The sequence below is a fragment of the Cricetulus griseus genome, chromosome 3 (assembly GCF_003668045.3).
Source record: "Cricetulus griseus strain 17A/GY chromosome 3, alternate assembly CriGri-PICRH-1.0, whole genome shotgun sequence".
In the NCBI taxonomy this organism is placed as follows: Eukaryota; Metazoa; Chordata; class Mammalia; order Rodentia; family Cricetidae; genus Cricetulus; species Cricetulus griseus.
In genome coordinates this window covers 87,341,352-87,366,801 of record NC_048596.1, presented here as the reverse complement: position 1 = coordinate 87,366,801, position 25,450 = coordinate 87,341,352, and the positions used below count along the sequence as shown (strand labels likewise).

At 35.0% G+C, this 25,450-nt stretch overlaps 1 protein-coding gene across 4 annotated transcripts in view; it reads right to left on the bottom strand.

Moving 5' to 3' along the window:
• Btbd10 (BTB domain containing 10) overlaps positions 1 to 25,450 on the bottom strand; it is a 62,177-nt gene that overhangs the window by 8,031 nt on the left and 28,696 nt on the right. For all 4 annotated transcript variants that reach the window (XM_027410120.2, XM_027410122.2, XM_027410121.2 and 1 more), the window contains 5 exons: positions 11,133 to 11,329; positions 8,484 to 8,769; positions 5,563 to 5,665; positions 4,321 to 4,441; positions 2,240 to 2,437 (listed from right to left, as the gene is read on the bottom strand). In XM_027410120.2, the coding sequence (XP_027265921.1) occupies positions 2,240 to 2,437; positions 4,321 to 4,441; positions 5,563 to 5,665; positions 8,484 to 8,769; positions 11,133 to 11,329 (905 nt within the window). The remainder of the gene's footprint in view (positions 1 to 2,239; positions 2,438 to 4,320; positions 4,442 to 5,562; positions 5,666 to 8,483; positions 8,770 to 11,132; positions 11,330 to 25,450) is intronic.

Genomic DNA, 25,450 nt, shown 5'->3' with positions numbered 1-25,450 from the left:
ATGGGATCTGTCCCAATTATCAGTAACACAACCAAAAGATACTGATTACACACTATTATCAAGCAGGCCAAGTAAAGGACTTTACTAAGATACCTACATGGCCTAGTCTGGAGGTGGGGAAACTGCCTTGTCAAAGAGTATTACACATTTTACATTTCATGGGTTGAGCAACTATTAATTTCCCCAAAGGCAAAGCCCCTCCCCACAAACTGTTTTCCATCCAGGCAAAGAGCCCCATTTAATACTGATGTTAAATGGCAGATTCGAGCATGTTCTGCCTAGGTTAGTCTGTTTAGAGCAAACTGGCTTTGCAAAGGGCAGACAGTCCACTGACAACATGTTGAGTCTTCCAAATGTGCTGGGAACTTCAGGGAGTTAGATTGATGGGCCTTCCTCGCCTCCTCTCTCTCAGGTGGAGTTATCGCCCTTAAAAGGTGAACTGCAAGGTTTTGTCAAAAAAAGAAAAACACACTCACAAACCAAACATGCTGGTTTAAGAGCCAATAAGGAAAATATGAATACAAATTGTACCCATGGGATCAATCTGTGCTCATTACTAAAGTTTCAGGTACTGATATTTTAAGATTTTTCTTTTTTCTTTTCTTGACCATTCAGAAAGGATAGAGTCACACTTAGAAAGTCAGTCTGGCTAAAAAAGCTATCTCTGTGTCCTCTTCAAATGCATTTTCTTTAGGATTGAATAGCTTGAAACAAAATGAATCATATTTAGTCAAACCAAGTTAAAAAAAATTTGTTCTCTCTAAGCTATGATACTCAAGATAAAAAACAAGAACAAAAACCTAAAATGAAACATCAACAATGAAATAGGAAAAGCTGGTCTTGCTATAATTCTGTCACCACTATGATGTCACCTCTGTCCTGTAACTGCCTCTACTCTCTTAGAATTGAACCTACTGAAAGCTAAAATGATAAACTCTTTTTTAAACAGAAAATAATTTAGTATGTTTATTCTGACTTTTGGTACTTTTTATTTTTCCTGCTTTGTTCAATTTTTTATTCTCCATAATGAGAAAAGTCATTGTCAGAAAAAGCCAAGGACTGAGGAAACAGCAACAAGAACACCTATTATCTATACAAATAGACTCATAATACTAGGTGTTGATATGGCCAAAATATACTGTATGAGACTCTTAAGAGTTAATAAGCATTTTTAAAGAGAACCACAACATTCACATAAGACCATCACATAAGAGAAAACCTTTGTGGAGGTTGCTACCACAGTTGTCTGAGGAAAAGCTTTTGAAAACCTAAGTTGGCAAAGTGACTGTTTAGAGTCTTCTTCGTTTAATTTTAGAAAAAAAGGTTGATAAAATGGGAAAATCAGTTTAGAGTTTTCACACTTTCTGTATTCCTACAGCTTTTACTTAAACTCAATGCAGTCTAACCCTTACAAGGTTAACAGGCTAGGCCATAAAACAAGCTATTAGCTCACTCGGGACAATGTTTTAAAATGCTTATGTTCAGCCGGGCAGTGGTGCATGCCTTTAAATCCCAGCACTTTGGGAGGCAGAGGCAGAGGCAGAGGCAGAGGCAGGAGGATCTCTGTGAGTATGAGGCCAGCCTAGTCTACAAAGTGAGTTCCAGGACAGGCTCCGAAGCTACACAGAGAAACCCTGTCTCAAAAAAACAAAACAAAAAATGCTTATACTGGGTTCATAAAAATAACATAAAAGATTTTCTCTAATTAAAAAAAAAAACTCTAACCACAAAGTTTGGAAGTGAAAAAAAGAACACAATGCTGCTCAAGATGGGCTAGTCTGGTCAGAAACAACTGGAGAACTACGGTTTGTTCAATAAAGCTTTTGGAAGGGCTACTATCAGGAACACAAAGAATTTTAAAAAGAAATCTTGAATTTTAAAAATAAATTTTAAAAAGTTACCTCCAGTACACAAAATGCAAATCAGTTTCTGTGTGTGACAGGCAGGGGTGGACACACTTTTTCTCCACAGGCCCAAACAGTGAATACTCTGGGCTTTGCGAGCCATGCAATCTCTGTTGCAACTATTCAATTCTGCCATGATAGCATCAAAGCAGCCATAGGCAATACAAAAACTTTACAGATAAAACAGGCAATGGGCTGATTTAACCTAGAGCTAGTTTGCTGGTTCCTGCATGATAAGAATCTGATATACCCTTTGCCTGTCCTTTGATTACTATTAAAGGATAGAGATAATTTACATAACGAATTAGGAAAGAGGAGTATTCCAAAATACTTACTTTGTGAATATTCCTCTCCCATCTGTGGTGGATACTCCTCATCCCAATCAACTACATCATCATCTGTAAGCACCACTATATGGCACTCTCGTTCCCCACTCTGGGCACTTGCTACCATGAGAGGGAGGATCATTTCTTCCAGATAAAATTCAAATTGTCTACGAGCACCATCATTTGATAATTCATGCATAAGGGCACCTGAAATGAAACCCACAAAAAATATTTTGACTTTCTTTGGAGGCCTGATAAAAGCAGAAGCAAAGAATAAACAAACAGAACACCAGAGTAAGTCAGCATCTACTTTAGAATTCTACAGATTGATATATCGGTATTTCTTCATCCCTTACACTGTACCTAAAAAGAGTTCATATTCAAAGTCAGAGGCAAAAATGGACAACAGTACAAAGAAGCCATATAGATGAAGGGCCAAGAAACAAGTGAGAGAATGACAGACAGAAAAGAAAAGGATGTCTTAAGAGTCAAAGGAAGCATTAACAGAGGTGCTCAGGTAATTTAGTAGTGAAACCTAATAACAGAGTTACCAATAAATTAGCATTCTTCATAATCTTCTAGTCAGCTCAATATTACAAAAAAGAAAACCTACTAGAGTACAAATGACATCCAAACAGGGCAATGAGGAAGCTACACATAAATGTACAAATTCAGTTAACTTTCTTGTTATAAATTTTTTTTATTTTATGTGTATGAGTGTTTGTCTGCACATATATACGCACTGTGTGCATGTCTGGTGCCCACAGAGATCAGAAGAAGGTGCTAGTTCCCCTGGGATTAGAATTACAGCTGTTTGTAACCTACCATGTACATGCTGGGAACTGAACCTGGGTTCTCTGAAAGAGTAACAAGTGCTCTTGATTGCTGAGCCATCTCTCCAGCCCCAATGTGATCTCTTAATAGTGTCTCAGGGACTTCTGACTCAGGGAGTTCAAGGTGGCCTCAAATCCACTACCTAACTTTCAACTTCTGATCCTCCTGCCTCCTTTTTGGTGCTGGGATTGCAGGCATGTATTTCTGCTCCTAGGTTTTTGTACTTCCTATTTCTGCTTTTTTTTTTCCTTAAATGAATTCTCATTTAATAATGTATATAGAGGTACTATTTATTAATCTTCCTAACAACTCTGCAAAGTACCTGTTTCCAACTAAACAGTCTAAATACTCAGTAAAGACACATTTTAATGAAAAACTATTTTTTGATTCAAGTATATATCTTCAGTATTCTTTTATATTTTTGTAAGACAACTTTTAATCTTTTAATTTTTCTTAATAAGGTCATTGGAAATATGTAAAATTTTGGTAATATATAGTAATCTAGAAATAAAGTTATAAGTTCAAAGTCTAGAATGCCTTACTATACCTATTTTACATAAAGACTCCTATCTTGAATTCCATAACAAATAAAAGATCTTTAATAGGCATGATTGCAAATACGGATAATGCCAGTACTTGATGTACGAAGGCAGAACCAGGAGTTTAAGGCCATCCTCATGTACATATTGACTTTGAGGCTAGCCTAGGCTACATAAGATCCTGCCTTCAAATACACACACACACACACACACACACACACACACACACACACACACACACACACAGTAATTATCAGCAAACTATGAAGGACAGGAGAAATGAAAATTTCAACTATGTATATGTGGTCTAGGAATGCATTTGGTTTCTAATGCCAAGTATACCTTGTAAGAATTATTTTCATCTCCCATAGTACTCAAGATACTATCTTATATAGACATAAAAAATTTAAAAAGATAAATTTTTAGATGGTATGATCTAAGTAATGAAAGTAAGTCACACTTTAGAAAAGTCAAGGTTACCAAGCTAGGACTTATTAATAACAAATGATATAGGAAATACCAAAAGAGAAAATTTTTGAGTTCATTAAAAAAAATTATTAAAGTTGAAAAAAGTTTGGAAAATCAAAGTGCTATCTAAAACAAATACTTTTTATAATACCAGGACACTTTATAACTGAACTAAACAAACATTTGAAGTATACTTAAAACATCACATGCAGGCTTTGTTACACTATTAAACACAAACCTCATACTTACTGAGATCTCTACATTTAATTGTACTGTATTCAAAAGAGATACAAAGGTAATCGCATGCTTCTCTCAGCTCAGGAATAGATATGCCATCAGGACACCGGATGATTCCTGTCTTATAGTAATCCTGGAGGGAAAATCATCAGGAAAAATGTATTAAGTACCAGAGCACAAGTTAGTCTAAATTCACTATCAAGGCTGGATTGGTAGCATTTTCAAAAATAGTAGTGCCTGATATTTTAAATTATGGAACAATAAAGTCAGATGGAACCTTAGTTCACCTAACAATCTTTAAAATTTTACTTACAAGGATAATTTAGGCCCAGACATACAGCTAATTTCACTGAAATAAAGTTAGAAACAATGACTCTCTAATAGTTGTATAAAATTCCTTAAACAAAAAGACTTCAAAAAAGAAAAACAAGCCAGGTGTGGTGGTGAAGGTGGAGACACACACCTTTAATCCCAGCACTCGGAAGGCAGAGGAAGCCAGATCTCTGAATTCAAGGCCAGCCTGATCTACAGAGCTAGTTTCAGGACACCGAGGGCTGTTACACAGAGAAACTCTGTCTCAGAAGAAAATGATAGGAGATATCCTGTATGCTTAAAACGCACGCACGCACGCACGCACGCCCGCACGCCCGCACGCACGCACGTTTCTCTTATTGGTTGATGAATAAGGCTGTTTTGGCCAATGGACAGGTAGGATGTAGCCAGGCAGGAAGTATAGGTAGGGCTATCAGACTAGGAGAATGTGGGGAAGAGGAATGCAAGGGGGGGGGGGGGCAGGAGATGCCATGAAAGAAAGAAGAGGGAAGGAGGGAGGAGGAGGAAGAGGAGGAGAGAGAGAACAAAAACAAGCTAACAAGAACAAAAAATCAGTAAGATGATGTTTAGATGTCCACAAATTTCACCATAGTGCTAGTTCAAGGCAATAAATTATGGTCCAAGAAATCACATCTGACTTACTAAATGTAAGAGAATAAAGAAAAATAATACAACTTCAGAAACATTAGAACTTAACACCTGAAAGAAATGCACATAGGGCTAAGATATGAATCTATCTTATCTTCCCAATGCTATAAATTCACTTGCCTACATTATTTTATCTGTATGTACTCACACAAATATAAATAAAGATCATTTAAAGCAAAATAATGACCTGTCTATCTCCAAATAGAGATCTAAATATTTACTGAGGATGGATCTTATACCTAAGTTATTAACACATACAAGAAATACACTCACCAATATAGCTCGAAACACAGTAGAACCAATTCCTTCTGCCACCTCATATTCTCCCTTCTCATTGGGACGTGTGAAATTATGTTCTCGGCCAGATCCAAACATCCTATGATATTAAGTAATTAAATACTTTAAAAAAAGGAAAATCTGTTTCACATACAGACATAAAAATAAAATATTCTTTAAGCATTATGTTATATCATTTTTTAATAATCATAAGAAACTTATTTTGGAAAATGCTATAAAAGAGCATAAAAGATCTTAGGAAGAGTAGTAAGGATTACCTTTAACAATAATAAAATCAACAGCTAAAGATGTCACTCAGTACTAGGGAACCTGCCTTACATGCTTAAGGACTTGGGTTCTACCTCTAGCACACACAAAATACTATCTTCTGTTGGAAGTATAGCAGCTCACACCTGTAACCTCATCAGAACACTGAAGCAAGAGCACTGTCACAGATTCAAAGCCAACCTGGGCTACACAGGGAATTCTAGGCCACCCTGAAACTATACAGTAAGAACCCCCCCCACCATCACCATCACACCAAATAGGAATAAAATTAAGAAAAACAATCATTCTAGAGAAAGGATGATTTATATTCTGTGAGGGAGAGTGCCCTTTCCATGAAATTACTTTTATCATAAGGCTGTGGAATATTACAGAATATACAGCAAAAAAATAAGGAAAAAATAAGATGATATATGAAAGTAAGGATATTTAATGTTCCACAAACTCCAAATGTAAAGAATTCTACTCAAAATTCTTAAGACTTGTACCCTAGGATTGAAAAATAAGCAATTAAGTGCCAAAATAAGAACAGATGATGAGCTAGACAAGGTGGCACATGCCTTTAATTCCAACATTCCACTCTCTTTGAATTCAAAGGCCGGGCTGGAGAGATGGCTCAGAGGTTAAGAGCACTGACTGTTCTTCCAGAGGTCCTGAGTTCAATTCCCAGCAACCACATGGTGGCTCACAACCATCTGTAATGAGATATGGTGCCCTCTTCTGGTGTGCAAGCATATATGGAGGCAGAATAATAAATAAATCTTAAAAAAAAAAAAAGAATTCAAAGGCCAACCTGGTCTACATAGTGAGTTCCAGAACATCCAGAGCTACATAGTGAGACCTTGTCTCAAAAATATAAAACAAACAAACAAACAAAAAAAAAACAAGGAAAAGAGGATGGAGAATAAAAAGTTCAGTTAAATGGATGGCATGGTGGCACAAGCCTTTAGTCCCAACACTTGAGATGAAGGGAAAGGTGAATCTCTGAGTAGAGGCTAGCCTGGTCTACAGAGCGAGTTCCAGAACAGCTAGGCTACACAGTGAAACCCTGTCTTAAAAAAAGAGGAGAAAAAAAAAAAAAAACCCAGAAAAGTTTAAATGAGTAGAAACCTCTTAGCCTATATTTTAATGCAAGTAAAAAACTGGAATTTTATGTTTTTCAAGATACTATTGGACCTTTCCTAGTAACTACTGAGAAAAAGAGACAACCTTAAAAAAAGTTATTTTGCAATGAAAATTTTCAAACAGTACTGAGAAAAGAAAAATTCTGAAATCATTTATCAAAAATGTTAAACCTCTGAATTCAATGATACCACTTATTTCCAAAGTAAACACTATTATTTCAAGTATTTTACCCAGTAGTTTAATTTAAATGGTTCATTCTTTTGTTATAATATGGAAATTCATGAAAAACAAAGCTGTTTTATTTTAAAGTTTCCAAAAAGAATGCAAAGTGCTTTCCAGTTCCTATGAATATTTATTTTCATCCCCAAAGATATGCTTTAGTTAACTGCCTAAACAGACATTTCACTGACTGAAAAGCCTCAAGAATCAAATGTCATGCAATTTCCTCAAATGACTGAACTTTTTACAAAAAGGAATGCTATTCTTTTCAGATCAATGTGAACACCCCCCCCAAAAAAAAGAACCCTTTATAACAGCTAAAGCAAAATTTCAAATACCTACTTTTTTGTTTTAATTATTATGTAAAATTAAAGTAGAACAACATCAAGGCATCATCCCAATAGCTTCACCATTCATCTCCTGATGAAACTAAAAATATATATTCATGGAAATGCATATTCAAGTCCAATGTCATTTAAAGAAATTATTTAGCTACTCAAAATGTATACAATATATCACAACACCAGTATTTATCTGTACTTAGTCTTTCTCTTTCCTTCTGTACCTCTCCTCTCTAGAGCCCAAACAGCCACCACAAAAAAAGGATAATGTTTCAAGTTTTTGCCCCACGTAAATGTCTATTTAATTTATATCCCCCATTTTAGTTATATACAAGAAATAACTGATCTTACACTAAAGTATTTGACCCTTATTTTAGGCATGTAGAAAAATCAATTCCACAGTCTAAATTCCCAGTATTGTAGTCCCCATTACTACAAACTCATGTAACTACTCAAAATGATTATCAACTACACCCTATATTCTTTCAAAGTCATACCTTCACCCCACCTTAAGTATCTACAACAAACGGGCATTTCAAATTCACTTCACAGCTAATCAAACTGTTTTCCTTCTATATCTGGTAACTGGCTTTAGGAACTTGTTTGGAAAACATATCAATGCTAAGATTCATCTAGTTAGACTCAATCTATCAGATCAATTTGTAGAGATCCTTTAGTGTTCTGACTTTAATGACAAATATATAGTGGTACTACAAAATATCATTAGAAATAAAACCAAGTTCAAGCTTTGTTTTTGCTCTACCCATATTCTACTTGCATTAACTTAGACAATTTAACTTCCAAAATCCAGTTCTTTCATCTGTAAAACAGGACGGCTACATGCTTCTCTACAGCAGAAAGTTTACTGTAAAACATAAATAATAACCACAAAAATTACTGAGAAAGTGCTTTAGAATTAGTAACATAATGAACAGAAATGAAACAAACCTGCCCAACATTGTATTTGGCTGTGCAGTAAAAATGGACGGGTCCACAACAAATCTGGTGTTATCCACTATCAATGTCACTCGCTCAGATGTTCTCACATTCCGAGCTCCTTCTTTTGCATTCTCATACACAAACACCATCTCCCCAGATGTCTTACAGCTACCATCTGAGCTCGACTGACTACTGTTTCTGCTGCTGTTCCCAGCACTGCTCATGGAGCCATTTGGGGATGCTCTTTGAGGACGAGGACTGCTTGGACGAGATGAACTATGATCTTTTTCTCGTTCTGAAACAAAAATGATAGGGTCATACAAATTTTCTTTAAAAAGATTTGAGAACTGTATCTTCTAAAATGTCTAATATAGACAAGTTCTTTTAAATTGCAGCATTTCTGTTTTTCCATTTCAAATACATTTTCAACAAATCCAAGAATAAAACTCAAAAGAAAAGAAACATTTTTCTAAGATATTTTAACTATTTGATGTTGACTCAGGCAAATATCAAAGTTGAGGTAAATCTCTCATTATTCCACTGAAAAAATATGTAAAAATCAAAATATTCCTACAAGTCAAATAAACATGTAAAAATTAATTTACAAGAATTAAAACTACTTACAAGAATAAAAATGAAAGATTAAAAAGATTATCAATTTGAGAGAGTTGTTGTTGTTTTCTTTTGGGTTTTGTTATTGAGATAGGATACTGCTACATAACCCAAGCTGGTCTCAAAACTCATGATGCTCTCACCTTGGTATTTAAAGTATTAAGATTACAAATGCCCCATACACAACCTGAAAACAACAATTTAAAAAGTCATAGCTACTAAAAAGTTATTATTCAGAATGTGAAATATAAGCTGTAGAAGCACATTGTATTTATAATACCACACTAAAATCAGCAATTTTTCTCATAAGAAGATCTGAAAAAAAAAAATTCAGTAGGGACAGTAAGAAGTAAAACAACAACAAAAACAAAACAAAAACCAAAAAACCTTTAATACCAAATAAAGTGAGTTTAGCAATTAATGGTATACTGCTTTCTTTCTGTTTGTTTTAGACAGGGTCTCATACAGACCAGGCTGGCCTCAAATTCACTATGTAGCTCATGATGACCTTGCTCCTCCCTAGTTCTACATTTACAGGCCTGTACCACTCTGCTCAGCTGATATATTTTCTTCCCAGCCTCACTTCTGCAGAATAAAGCAATGTTGCAAAATTTATTAAGACTTATAATTACTGTCAATAATTTTCATAGGCAGAAAATATTGTTAAATATTCTAATATCCCGTAAAAGGGAAATAAAAACCAAGATTTTATGGTAAGTTTTATTTAAAGGCTAGATCACTAAAATTTGAAGGTGACCTAAAAATGTACCTCTGTCTCATCAGTTTTTGCCAAATTTCTTCATGACTCAGGCTATTTAGAACATTCTGTACAGCATGCTGATTATAAAATTAGCTTTGCTATAGCTCCAGAGCTATTCTGACACCCTCCCCTACTTTAACTCCTGTTTCCACAAGGCTGATAGAATCCCCAAAGCAAAATTTATCCAAGTGGTAAAATAATGATATAGTCTTATTTCTCAGAGACTGAACTCTACGTGGACAAGACTAATAACGTTTTGTTACTTCTGTCCATTTCTGACTTATAATATTAGCCTGTCTTCAAGGACTTACTTAGATATTGTCAACTTCTCTGCCTAATGAGATCTAACTTAAATGATTCCGATTTATAACAGATTATCAGAAACTAACAAATTTAGTATTTTAGAGGTAGGGGGGCTTGCTGGGGATTCAAAGGGCTTGGTACATGGCTCAACTAGTACTCTACCATCAAGATACACACACACACACACACACACACACACACACACACACACACACACACACACACACACACACACACATCCTAAATATGTTCCCACATACACATGGTGGAGACTGAGCCCAGGGACATGTGCATGCTAAGCAAAAAGACCACAGAAGCTATGCCCCAGCCACAAATCAAAGTTTGTTTGTTATTTATACCTTCCCTGGGAGAGATTTTTAAAAATCAACAATTTCATACTGGTTAGGCACATTTACTTCAGACTGGTACTTTGTAGTCATGCAGTATGTTGTCCTCGCTAATAATAATGCATACATATGAATAAAAAGGAAGAAAAAAAAAGACCCAAGTTCTTAAAGTAACATTTCTCTTTCTCCTATTTTTATTATTAAATTTGGAACACTGTCAAAAATAAGAATAAAATCAAAACCCCACAATGGTTATTCTTTTACTTTATTTGTTAGCATTATTAACCAGCAAACCCAGCAATAATTTACCTTACTACTATTTTACAATAAGCTACCATTTTGTGTATGCATTGTTATCTAATGGTCTATACTTACTTGAAACTTTCTTTTAAAAGTCTCTATCACAGCTTCAAAAGCTTTTCATGTTACTTTTATAAGAGTGCTCCCAAGCTGAAAATTCACCTTTATGTTTGATTTAATAAGTTAAATAGGAATAAAAAAAAACAGCTAAAATACAAATAACTGAATCATAACAAAGAAGTGAACCTTACTTAAGTGTTATGCATAACTGAATATCATTACAACTGTAAAGAGGCCTGAAAATGAGAACTGGTGGTGTAAGATGGTCTTACGTACCAACATGGTGCTGTCGAGTTGGTGAAGTGACATTTCGAATACAAGGAGTAAGCTGAGATTCTGCTCGCTCATGAGATGAATCTCGTGATCTGTCACTTGACCTCCGTCTATCTCTTGATCGTTCATGTCCCCCACTAGCACCATGCAGACTCATTTTGGTGTGGTCGACTCCTCCCTTAGCAACACGTGAGGCAGTGCTGATAGGTTAGAAAAAAAATTAACCATAAAAGCAGAGGGAGGGAGGGAGAGAGAGAGAGAGAGAGAGAGAGAGAGAGAGAGAGAGAGAGAGAGAGAAGAGAGAGAGAGAGAGAAATATGCTTTAAATGAAAACATGATTAACATACAACTGATACTTTAAATATGAAATCAAATGTTACTTTTTGATTCTGAAACCTGATTTATGAACATGAACCCTTAGGTTTGATAAGTTCTGGAGTAATGTGTTCATAAAAACCATAATCAAATTCAATGTGTTACAGATGAGAAAATTAAAACCCCAAAAGGTTAATTGACTCTGTTGTTTTGTTTTGTATGGATGTAGTCTTCCTACCAACCTCTCCTACCAACCCAGCCTCTCTCACCACACAGTACTGTATTACAGGCATTCAACTGACTTCTATAAGTACGCTCAGTAACAGAAGTATACAGGTATTTTCAATTTCTTTGTAAAGGAATCTTAGATGGATAGAGCACCAAATTCTAAAACACTAATAAAAAATTGAGGTTTGGACAAAATAACTGCTCTTATCAAACAAGTCTCCAAGAAAACATGATGAGCTCATTCCATATAGAGGAATACTCCCTGAGCCAAGACACACTGGGGGTGGGCCTAGGCCCTATCCCAAAGGATATGAAAGACTCTGACTCTGATGACACCCTATGGAAGGCCTCAACATCCAGGGGGAGCAGAAAAGATATGTGACAGATAAGGATTTAGTTGGGGGGGTGGGTAGGGGAAGACAGGTGGGAGAAGGGAACTGGGATTGTCATGTAAAACAATCCTGTTTCTAATTCAAATAAAAAAAAGTCGGAAAAAATAAAAAAATAAAACCAGAGAAGAGAAAACAAAACAAACAAACAAAAAAAAAAACAAAAAAAACCCAAGTCTCCAAGAAAACATGATGAGCTCATTTTTAGAACTTCTTCAAATTTGTTATTATTACTATTTTAATTTTTGAAAAGTACTTCTCTAAGATACTCTACTTTCTGATTATAGAAAGTCAGAGAATTAAAAAACTTTACAATTTACATGGACTAAATTTTACTGTGAGAAGTAACTAAGAACATCATTTAGCTAAACTAGTCTAGTAACAGAATTCACTCTCAGTATTATTAAATATGTATGCTACAGGCACAATTACATGTTAAATGACAATTTAAGATGTAGTATTAACAACTGTTCTTATCAGTTTAAGTGCCAATAAAAAGAAACTCTAGAGCTTACCCATGTAGCAATAATACATTAATACATACATAGAAAAATGTCAACAATTCATGTTGTCCAACTTCTAAATGTAAAATATGTACATCACAAATATTTTACTAAATAAAATGAGTAACAGACAAAAGCTTTAGAATCCCAAAAGAAGGCACTACCGATAAATTAAAGTTAGGGGGCAGGCAAGACGGTTTAGTAGGTAAGACTTGACTTTGATCCCAGGAACCTACATGGTGGAAGGAGAGAACCATATCCTCCAACCTGTTCTCGCACCTCCACATGTGAGAGCCCCCCCCCCCGCCCCAAATCACAAACATGTAGATTAATTAAAAACTTGTAGGTTGGAGTTAGTCACTAGCTCCTGAAAAATATATAAAATTTTAATAATGAAAATGGAAACAAAAAATAAAAATAAACCATGAAAATACAATGCAGGAATAGAAAAGGTAGTGGTAGTAATCACAGCCAGACCCAAGACAATTTGGAAATGTAGCATGTAAGTTTATATGACAGCTAACAGTTTAAAAAACAGTATAGCATATTTTAGAAGTAGAAAAACTCTTGGTTTCACAGTAATAAAGAGTTAGACCCAAACTCTCCATTAATAGTTCTGTATTTCAAGTTATTTAATATTCTGGAAATAGGCCCCTATCTGTACAATGAAGATTCTAAGATTCCATCTACTTTCTACAGTTGATGTTAAGAGTAAACCAGGTATATTAAACAGAAAGGGCAGCAAAACACCAGCCACAATGTACCTCTTCAATGCTAATTATTTAGACAACATATGAGGAAAGAAAAGTTCAAACTTCCAAGTTTTCTTAGTCATACAACACTAGCCAGGATGGTAGTGACACTGTAAGCTGATTCTCGATTCATTCTGATGTCCCCTCTATATTACAATGCTTTCTTTTACCAAAACCACACTGGTTAAAATGTAATCTTCAAATCCAAAGCCAGATTTAAATCCTTTAGTGACTCAAGGTCACTTTTTTGTTAGTTTACTAACTATACTGCTTTGTTATTTCTGTGGTTTGTTTCACTATGAAAATCAATCACTACCCTGCTATAACTGAGATTACAGGTACAGAAGATAAAGCAGACTTAGTTACTCCTAGAGAGTCATTCTGTTAGCAGTTGCAGTCATGTTTCTCATAAGCCTTAAGAAGAAAAAAACTTTCCACTCTCATGCTCCTTCTAGAAAAAGAGGGGAGCAGTTATATTCTTAGAACATAACTGTTTTCCTTCAAATAGAACCAAGAGATTCTACTACTGGAACAGTAATACCGGAATTTCTGAAGTAGAACTAAAGGAATTCATATTAATAGAAGGATCACATATGGGGGCAGTGAAGCCTCAAAAACCTCCATTATTCTTAGTGCTGAGTTTTAATCATTTTGAACTACAAGAAAGCAAATTTCCTAAATGTGATCTTGTAATTTCATGGACTGTCCAATCACAACTATGGCTAAGGCAAACACAGGCTAAATGTTCAGTTTGAATAAGGGCCAAGCAGACTAATTTAAAAGGTGTTTTTACAAGACATCATTTTAGCTTAAAAAATAAACACTGTTAAGTGTTCTACTGAAATATTGCCTTCATTTCTAAACTGCTTAGATTTTAAATAGTGTCTTCACACACAACCATCTTTTCTTTATAAGCCAAATAGCATGCACCCTGAATCAGTATTCAAAAATCAAGCATTACAGAAGACAAATTATATTCTCCTCTACTTGATTAAATAATTTTAGATGAGGAAAACACTCTAAAGACAAAGCAGTATGTGCAAAATAAAGAACAAGGACAAGCAAGTTCAAAGAGACAGTTCTATTTGGGCTGCATTTAAAAGAATGTGCACTGTGTTAACTGAGATAGGCTCATTCCCAGTACCTGTCTCTAGCCAAGAGAGTAGCAGGACTGCAGTTATTACCCTGTTTAAACAGCTTCGCAAAAATAGTATAAGGAACAAAATAAACAGAGCTTGTGTATGGTGTGCGTCAAATTCAAGTATGACTTCCTGGATGGAATCCATAAAGGAAGAGAAGTGAAAAGAGAAAATATGGAATAGTCTGGACTTCTCCAAAATTTGATGAAAATTACAAAGCTGCAGATGTGAAATGCACAATAAGTTGCTGTGTTAGTTTGGAAAATGGCCCCCGAAGGGAGTGGCACCATTAGGAGGTATAGTGTTGTTGGAGTAGGTATGGCCTTATTGGAGTAAGTGTGTCACTGTGGGGGTGGGCTCTGAATACAGTTCACTACCTGTTAGCTGCAGATCAAAATGTAGAACTCTCAGCTCCTTCTCCAATACCATGCCTGCCTGCATGCCACCATGCTTCCTGCCATTATGATAATGAACTAAATCTCTGAAATTATAAGCCACCCACAATTAAATGCTTTCCTTAGTAAGAGTTGCTGTGGTCATAGTGTCTATTCACAGCAAAAGAAACCCTAACTAATACAGTTGCCTTTACACTTTGAAGAAAAATGCAACAGCATATAAGGTTTTTCCATTGGTCTAGAACAAAACTATCTTTCAAAAACAAAAGAATACTGGCATTTTAAGACAAAAAAAAATTGACCATGAGTATACCTATTCAAAAGGCAAAAGAAAACAATTCTGGTAGAAGAAGAAAAAATAATGCCTGGAAACAATGTGGTTCTACACAAGGAATGAGAGACCCTGATGAGAGGCCCTGAAAAGAGTAACTGAATGGGAAAAGTATTATTTTTCTTACTGTTTTAATCTTCTTAAAAGATTAGCTTGAACAGTAATTGTAACAATATGACAGGAGGTTTATAACATGCAGATGAGTACAACAGAACAAAATTTGGGATGAGAGAGATGACAACACACTCTTGTGAGGCTTTATACTACATAAGAATTGGCATATTGCTGGAAGGTAGATTAAAGATAGTGCTCTAGAGCCGGGCATTGGTGGCTCACACCTTTAGTCCCAGCACTCGGGAGGCAGAGGCAGGGGGATCTCTGTGTGTTCAAGACCAGCCTGGTCTGCAGAGTGAGTGCCAGGACAGCCTCCAAAGCCACAGAGAAACTCTATCTTGAAAAAACAAAAACAAAAAAACAAAACAAACAAAAAGATAGTGTACTGGAAATGCTAAAGCAAACATTCATTCAACAAAAAAAATTAAGTTAAAATGTTAAAAACCGAAATAAAATGAACACACACACACACACACACACACACACACACACACACACACACACACACACACACACACACACACACATTATTCGGGGCTCAGTGCTATATAAGTATTTTGCTATATAAGCATGAGAACTTAAGTTGAGATCCCCAGCATCCATGTAAAAGGCAAACATAGCAATGTGTCTGCAACCTCATGGATGGGAGGCAGAGTAATTCTCAAAGTTCTCTGGCCAATCAGGTTCAGTGAAGAGATCCTGTTTCAAAAAACAAGGAAGAGAGTGATAGAGGAAGATGGCATCGATCTCTGACCTCTACATACCTGTGTGTGCAAGCATACACACAAACATATATGCCAGTTGATGCAAAAGATGACAAGAGAAAAATCAGAAAGATGGGAGGAAAAAAAGGAATAAATAGAAAATAATAGCAAGATAACATATTTAATCATATACAAATTATCTAAGCCATTTAAATATAAATGATCTATACCATAAAAGAGATTATTTGATGGGATACAAAAGCCAAACCTAACTATCCTGCCTACAAGAAACACACATTAAATATGAAGGTACAGGGAGATTAAATATAAAGGGATAAAGAAAGGCACCATGCTACAATCAGTACAACGACAGACAACAGTGGTTATTGTAACAGCAAAATAGAGCTCAAAGACTAAGTTCTTTCATAAGGAAAGGGAATAAATTCATTAAGAACACATAACACATAACTCAAATATTTTTATGCCTCAAATCATACAAAGCAAAACTGATAAGAATAGCTAACCCCACAATTACTAGAGATTTTAACATCCTTATTTTTATATTTACTTATTTGATTACTTACGTATTGTGGTAATAAGGATTAAACTTGAGATTTATGTATAAGTGCACACTTCGCCTCTGACTTATACTCTCATGACTACTGCAATATTTAGTAGAGGAAGCAGACAGAAATAATTAATGTGATTTTAATAACACTATCAACTGATTTGACCTAACATATAAAACACTTCATAGAATAGCAGGAAAATCATTCTTTTTATGTGCACACAAACATTTACAATAACACTGATATTCTAAATAATAAATCAAATCTCAATCAACTTAAAAGAACTTAATCATACAAAGTATTTTCTGACTATAAGAGAATTAAATTAAAATTGAAAAACATTTGAAAAATAAGGATTCAGAAATTAAGTAAACATCTTTATTTAAAAGAGGAGTGGAAAAGAGGTTTTAAAATTCCAAACACAAAGAAACTAAAAATCACCAACATGTCAAAAATCTGTGCCATGGCATGATAGTATAGTAGTACTTAGGGGACCAAATTCAACACTGACTCCCTATAGTAGAAAGGTCTAAGAAAATGACCTTAGTTTATATCTCAAGAAATAGAAAGACTGGGGGCTGGAGAGATGGCTCAACGGTTGGGAGCACTGACTGCTCTTCCAGAGGTCCTGAGTTCAATTCCCAGCAACCACATGGTGGCTCACAACCATCCGTTATAAGTTCTGGTGCCCTCTTCTGGTGTGCAGATATACATGGAAGCAGAATGTCATATACAAATAAACAAAATCTTTAAAAAAAAAAAAAAAAAGGAAAAAGAAAGAAATAGACTGAATCCAAAGAAAAGTAGAAAACAACAACAACAACAACAACAACAAAGAGCAGAGTGAAAATCAGTATAATTAGAAAACAAAAGAACAATAAAAAGAAACCAATGGAAGCAAAAGCCTAGAAGATCATTAAAGTTGAGAAGCCTAGTCACTTAGGAAAAAGACTGAAAAGGAAGGCACAAATGGCTACTGTCAGCAATGGTATGTATGTTCAAAGTCTACTGAAATTTAAAGAACAGCTAGTAATATCATCATCATCATGATAGTCATTCCAAAAAATTCAATAATTTGAGAAAATTACAAACCTACCACAGTTCACTCAAGAATGCTGATTTGCTAAACAGCCCCACATATACTAGAGAAACTGAATTTATAATTTTAAACATTCCTTCAAAAAACCCCTCCAGTTCCAAATGGTTCCACTGATGAACATTTCAAACAAAAATAATATTAACCCTATGAAACTCTCCAATAAAACTGGAAAGACAGAACTCCTCAACTCATTCTAGGAGGTCAGCATTATCCCAAGAAAAGGTTATCTCAAGAAAACTATAAACAGACAAAATACTGTGTTTTTGAGTGTTACAGCAATATGTAAAGATATAATAATACCACTAATTAAATGTAATTTATCTAAAAACCCAGAATTGGTTAAATAATGCTATTCGTTATTGAAGAAAATAACATATCTCTCAATATATAGAGAAAATAATTTGGCAAAATCCAAATCTACTCTTGATTTAAATCTAAAATTCAAACCAAACCAAACCCAAATCTCAGCACTTCATTAAGCAGATAAAGAGTATCCATGGATCATATTCAAAATACTTTGCCCAGGAAGACAGAAACAAAGTCAAGGGCCTCTATTTCAGTGTGCTGCTAAAGGGCTATAGTCTGGATCTCACTGTCTCCCAAGGGTCCACATGCTCAAGACTTCAGTCACGGCCTGTGCACTATAGGGATGTGTGTGTGGTGGGGGGGCTTGCTAGTTTAAGAAAGTAGTAGAGGGCATACCGAGGACACTGGTTCCTCCTCTTTTTAGCTCTGTAGCATCATGAGATCTCTAGCATCTAGCCTCTCACTGTGTGCTATGTAAACATGCTATGCTATGATGGACCCAACACAACAGGGCCAAGGAGTATGCACTGAACCTCTGAAACTGCAGTCAAAAGACATGTTCTCTTTAGTAGATCCTACAAATGCTATCACAACCAAATGAGCTTAACACAGGTACATCCCTATTTTAAAAATCAAGTTGGGTCCTATATACTAAAAAACATTCCTAAATTAAAATTTATAGAAAATCATTTATAATAACTTTCAAAACCTGACATACTTTCATGAATCAGAAGACTTAACTTCTGTGCTGACCCCATGGATACAAATAATCCAAATTAAAATACCAAGCAGTGTTTTGTTTTTAAACTTTATGGAAATAGATGCTTTGCCTACATGTATGTCTATGTACCATATGCATCCCTGGTGCCCCTGGAGGCCAGAAAAGGAGGTTGGATTCCTTGGAACTGGAGTTACAGATGGTTGAGCCACCATGTAAGTGCTGAGAACCAAACTCAGGTCCTCTGGAAGAGCAGCCAGTGTTTTTAACCACTGGAATCATTGTTTCAGCCTCTTTATGTCAAGCAGTTACTTCAAAAGAGACAAACTATTCTGAAATTTGTAAGGAGGGACGTGGCGGTAGAGCTCAGTGGCATGCCTGTTTGACATGCATGAGGTTCTGGGTTCGATCCTAAGTGCACACATGGAATGAAAGTGACTAGAATGATTTAAATCACTAATAAAAAAGGAGAGTTACAGGATTGACAACTTGACTCCAAGACTTACTTAAAAAATAACATTTATGAACATGATGTATCAGCATCATGACAGACAAGCAAACCAATGAGCCAGAAAAGGACCTACATTCATTTATATGGCCAATTTCAACAGCATTCAAAAGCAATAAAGGGAAAAAGTGTATTTTATCAAGTGGTACTGGAACAGATAAGCAATGGACATTTGACTTCTAGAACTGGAAAGAATAACAGGATTCTGGTTTGGTCAGTACTTCACATTATACATAAGAGTTAACTCAAAATGGATCACAGACATAAACATAAAATTTTTCAAAATAAAAAGGAAGATTCGTATAAGAATAAAGTAATAATAGACCATTAAAATTCAAAATTTTGCCATTCAAAAACCACCATGAAAAAATACCAACAAAAAGGCACTGACAAGAGAAAAGAATTCCCAGATAGTTCTAAAAGGACTTCCAACATGCATTTAAACTCTCAAAATGATATATATTTGAAATCATATTGAACATCAATAGCTATTAAGGAAACGCAAATTAAAATGACAATGAATCTCAGGATAGCTAGACCACAGGCCAGGAAAGTGGCTCAGTAGGTAGTGATATTACACATAGACCTGTTGACCTGAGTTTGATCCCAGGATCCCACAAGGTGGCAGAAGAGAACCAACTTGAACTATCCTCTGACCACACATGAAATAAATATATACCAAGTATTGTATATGAAATGCAACTCACATATACCTGTGGAATCACTTGTGTGATATAACCACTTTGGAAACTGTTCAGGAAAATAGTTTGTTTCTTGAGAAATAAAACATACTAGTCATACAGCCCAGATACTTCATCCTTTATTTTATCCACCAAGATATAAAACATGTATCTATAAAGCTTAACCTACTCTGGGCCATGGTGGTATGTACCTTTAATCCCAGAGAGGCAGAGGCAGGAGGATCTCTGTGAGTTCGAAGCCAGCCTGGTCTACAAAGCAAATTTCAGGACAGGCTCCAAAGCTACACAGAGAAACTGTGTCTCAAACAAACAAACAAAAAACCTTTAAACTACATATACAAATACTCTTCTGAGTTTTAGCTGTAACCACTCAAAATTGGAAACTGCTGGATGTCTATGGGCAGGTAGATAAACTATTGTGGTATATTCCTACAGCTGATAAGACTCAAAACATGAATATTTTTCACAAGTTATATAACTCACTGCAGAAGTAAATTTCAAAACAACTATGTCAACCGAAAGAGGGAAATATAATAAAATAGGTAAAATTCCAGGAAATACAGACAATGGGTAGGCAGCTGGGTGGGTGCACGAACACAAAGGACAGCAACTGAAAGGGAAAAGAAAAGGGCACTCAGGAAGCTTTGGATGTGAAATATACATCACTATAATCATGGTGGTTGAGGTTTTATGGTTGCATAAATTATCTCAACTTATCAAACTGTACACCAAAACTGGTTTTTTGGCCACACATCCTGCTTGAGACTACCATACCAGGAAACCACTACTGAGCCATGCTCGTTATACATTAGAATTTCAACCAAGCTTTACTTCTAGTAGTCTTTTCCTTCCATAGTTTTCTCACTTGCTCACACTAAAGTTTCCCCATCAGCCTACACAGACTATTTACACACAGCTGTACAGTTCATGATCTCAGAAGCCAAACATATTAATCTCAACAATCAGATTAAAAACAGCTACTATACCAAATGACCAGCACCTACAGAGCTCACAGACCAATAAAGCTATGACAAATACCTACATCAGATTCCTCAATCATTAATCCTTTCAGATCACAATTTTCTTATCAATAAGGGACCATTAACTTCTACTACCTGTTGTTAATGTAAATAAACCCACTTTACATAAAAGTCAATCAAAACACCTACCTGCATTTAAAATTTTACAACTTTAACTTATAATGCTGCTTATTTCTTTATGTAATACTAATTTATTAATTTCAAAAGGGCTCAGTTTTGTACAAAGAAACTACAAATTCCTACAACAGAACTGTCATACAAAAGTAATGTATCATGTTTTAAAAGTCCAACTATAAACACTCCTTTGAAGTTTATGACCCAAACCACAAATGTTTCCTGAAGAGATAATATGCCAGGGTACAGCCAAACTATGGAATATCACTCTTATTTAAATAAAAAAAGTATACTAAGACTACTAATAAGCTTAACTGTGAATGAATCTCAAGAGCATTATGTTGTATGAAGAAAAAAAAAGCAAAAGCTTACGTACTATTTGATTGTACTAATACTTCAAAAAGAAAATGATGGAGAAACAACTCATAACTTAACAAAGGTTAGAGTTGAGTTTTTCTGTATCCTGCTAGTTGTGGGGAGGGGAGAAATCACACATTAAAGAACAACTCTTACATATTCAGAACTGTCTTAGTGACTTTTCTATTGTCATGACAAACACCATGAACAAGGCAGCTTAAGATAGAAAGCTTTTAATTGGAGCTCAGGGTTTCAAAGGGTTAGAGTCTGGAGGGAGAGCTTGGGAGCCAGCACACATTCATGGTGCTGAAGCAACAGTTGATAGCTTACAACTTATGAGGGAGGGAGAAAGGGAGAGGAAGGAGGAGAGAGAGAAACTGGGAATGGCATGGGCTTTTGAAATCTCAAAGCCCACCCAGTGACAAACCTCCTCCAATAAGGCCACACACTTCCTAGTCATTCCCAAACAGTTTTACCAACTGTGGACCAAGCATTTAAATATATAAGCATATGGGGACCATTCTCATTTAAAAAACACCACAAAAACAAAAGTCGCAACAATTCTTAAAAGACTATAGCAGAATTGAAAGTAATATCCTCAAAAGAAAAAAAAAATGAGTATGTGAAAAGCAAATCAAAGAAGTCAGTATTGGTGTAATGTGCAGGGTCTTAAGAAAGGAGAGTCGCCAGCCAGATATAGAGGAAGCAAGTTGAGAATGCCTTACTGGGAAAAGGTACCAAGCCAAGTGGTTAAACATAATTAAGAATTATGGGTTAATTTAAGTTGTAAAAGTTTATTAATAAATAGCCTGAGCAATAGGCCAAACAGTTTTTAATATTTTTAAAAAAAGGAAAGAGGAGCAGAACTAAGACAACAAAATTTCAGAAGCCACTGACATAGTAGCATTCATATCATAAAACTGTTAACATGAAAAACTATAATATTTACAGTGTGACTGGTTTTCATTTATAGAGGGTGATCATATGAAGCAGAGAGATCCGACACAAGTATAAAAGCAGTAATTATTACTTTGAGGATTTATCTTAGTCTTAAATACTTCTGTCTTAGGTTTCTATTGCTGTGATAAAACACCTTGATCAAGCCAGGCAGTGGTGGTGCACACCTTTAATCCCAGCACTCAGGAGGCAGAGGCAGGTGGATCTCTGTGAGTCGGAGACCAGCCTGGTCTACAAGAACTAGTTCCAGGACAGCCTCCAAAGCCACAGAGAAACCCTGTCTTGAAAAAACAAACAAAACAAAACTAAAACAAAAACAACAACAACAAAGAAAAAACCACCATGATGAAAAAAGAAGAATTTATTTGGCCTATACATTCTGATCACAGTTCATCCATCACTAAGCAAGTCAGGGCAGGAACTAGAGGCAAAAAAAAAAAAAAAAGGAAAGAAACCCTTAGGAAACAACTAAACCAGAAGCCAGGAAGGAATGCTGTCTGGTTCCTTGTGGCTTGTTCAGCTTGCCTTCCCTATGCAGCTCATGCTGCCCACAGTGAGCTGGGTCCTCCCACATCAATCACAAAAAATAAAATTAAATTAAAAAAGCCCTCACAGACTCACCTACAAGGCAATCTAATGGAGGCAATTCTTCAATTGAGGTTCCTCTTCCCAGACAACTACAGCCAGTATCACATTGACAAAAACAAGCCAACAAACTAGCTAACAAAATCATACCCCAGTATATCTTAATAACGTCTGTGAACTCTAGCTGAAAGTGCAGGATATATCTAATAATCTAATTACTTGATCCATTAGTTATCTGAAATCAGAGTTAATTAAGTCCGAGGTCTGAGATAAGACACAAAGCTCAATTTCAGTGTTCATGTTACACCTAACCTCCAGTAAGTCTGACTCAAACCAAGTTTAATTTCTTTACCAAATTACAATTTTCCAAATATCAGAAAGTAGTTCTTTTTATATATGAATCCTTGATAACTAAGAATGGTGGGGAGGGCATGGGGGAAAAACAGTGGCCATACTACATGGTTGTTTTGTGTCATTTATTAACAACCATCCTTAGGACCTTTTCATACACAACACTAAAGCCATACAGTGTTGTCTAACAGACCTTACATATACCCTTGGAATTCTTTACATTTAGTTACCTGACCTATTTTTTACAAAAGGTATTTTACAAAAAGGGGTGGTGGTGTCCAAACACATATTCCAAAGATACAGATTATACTAAATGCATAAGAGAAAATATAAAGATTAAAGTTTTTAAAAACACATTTCACATTTTCATCTGGTCTTCAAGTTAGTCATATATTATACTTTCCATTTCTGTTCCAAAGTGTTGTACATGCTTTAAAATCAGACCCAGAATCTTTGAGCAGTTCTTATGCTTTTATAAATCTTCAAAGATCACAAGAATTACTAATAATTGGAAGACCATGATTGAATGCACCTCCTTTCTTGGATAATTTGCACCTTTCTCTTATGTCTCCTTATACTGGTTTTCCATGTTGTTAGTTATACTTGTTCTATTATGTTACTGGTTTCCAGCGTTGTTGTTCTCTATAAAGCTTCCAAAACAGAGCTGAGGTCTCTCCTTCATTGTTACACACTATTATTACACTTCCCTGGACCTATCTTCGTATTTCATTAAATGTCATAGAAGAAACCCTTCTGGAGAGTGTTTTCATTTTCTAAAGACTCATCTCATTTGGACTCTTATTTTTCTGATTTTTATATGGACTTAAAAAAATACTTGACAGCTATTTGCTTCATTTAAAATACTGTGTACATCTTTAATGAACTCAAGGTGAAATCAGAGCAAGGATCTTTTTACTGTCAGAAAAAAAAAAAGTAAAAATTACATTTTTACTTAACTCCTTAAGATAATCCTCCTTTTTGAAGAAATTTATAAAATGAAATCATGTTAATCATTTCTCTGGTTAAGTTTCAGAAGAACTACAATTAATTAAATGACAAAGTATATATAAAATACTGTGTAACATAACTATGCTATAGATAACCATGACAGAAGCTTCATAATTTTTGGAATGTATCTTATATAACAGAACATATAACAATATCTGGAAGTCATTTTAAGGTTACATGTATATATATATATTCATATTTGGATAAATATGCAACATCTAAAGTATTTTCTTTTACTAGAAAAATAACATTTCTTCTATATGCTTTTTATGCTTACCAAATTTATGTAATGAATATGTATCATTTTCGTAATAGGACAAGCATTGTTATCAGAAAAGAACAACCAGAACCAGAGAAAAGTATTTTACAAAGTGTAAGGTAAGAAGATTCAGCCTGAAGTTCTCCTTTTATAATTTCATTATGGTAACAAGCTTATAAAATCGTTTTTAGGCCCCAAAACCCCCAATATAAGATTATATATATATATATATATATATATATATATATATATCATATATCACGTATATAATCAATACAAATATATACAATAGTATATATACTCACACACACCACACACATATATAGAGACATCAGGATAACTGAATGATAATTCATACTTTTAGAGACTAGGCAGGGATAGTGAAATAAGGCAAAGATGTTTTAATTACTTACATTAAAATAATTTTAATATACTGGATATATCAAAAGTCCCTACAAAATAACTGGTAATGAAGGCAGAGGAAGATTTATTAACATGCTAAATTGTGCTAAAATTTCCTAATCAAGTAAGCATTGTCACCTGTGAAGATTTAAAATATCACACCAAGGGCAATTATCCTGGTTTACAAATTTTTTTATCTGATTTAACATTAAATTACACTAACACAAAGATTGTGCCTGGTGATACTCTCTCAGTAGCAGCTTTTAAATCTTCTGCTTGTATCCTGTGGACTAGACAGTCACTTACCCAGCCAGGGCTTCCCCATTCTAACAAATTCAGTCATGTAAAAAAATTACTACACATAAACAGTTCCATTTATCACTATTCATTCCAAAGCAAAAATTCTCCTTAATTCTATCTTCAGGTAATTATTTCATTTTTTATCTTGAGTTTTATTTTCAATGTATCAACTGCTTC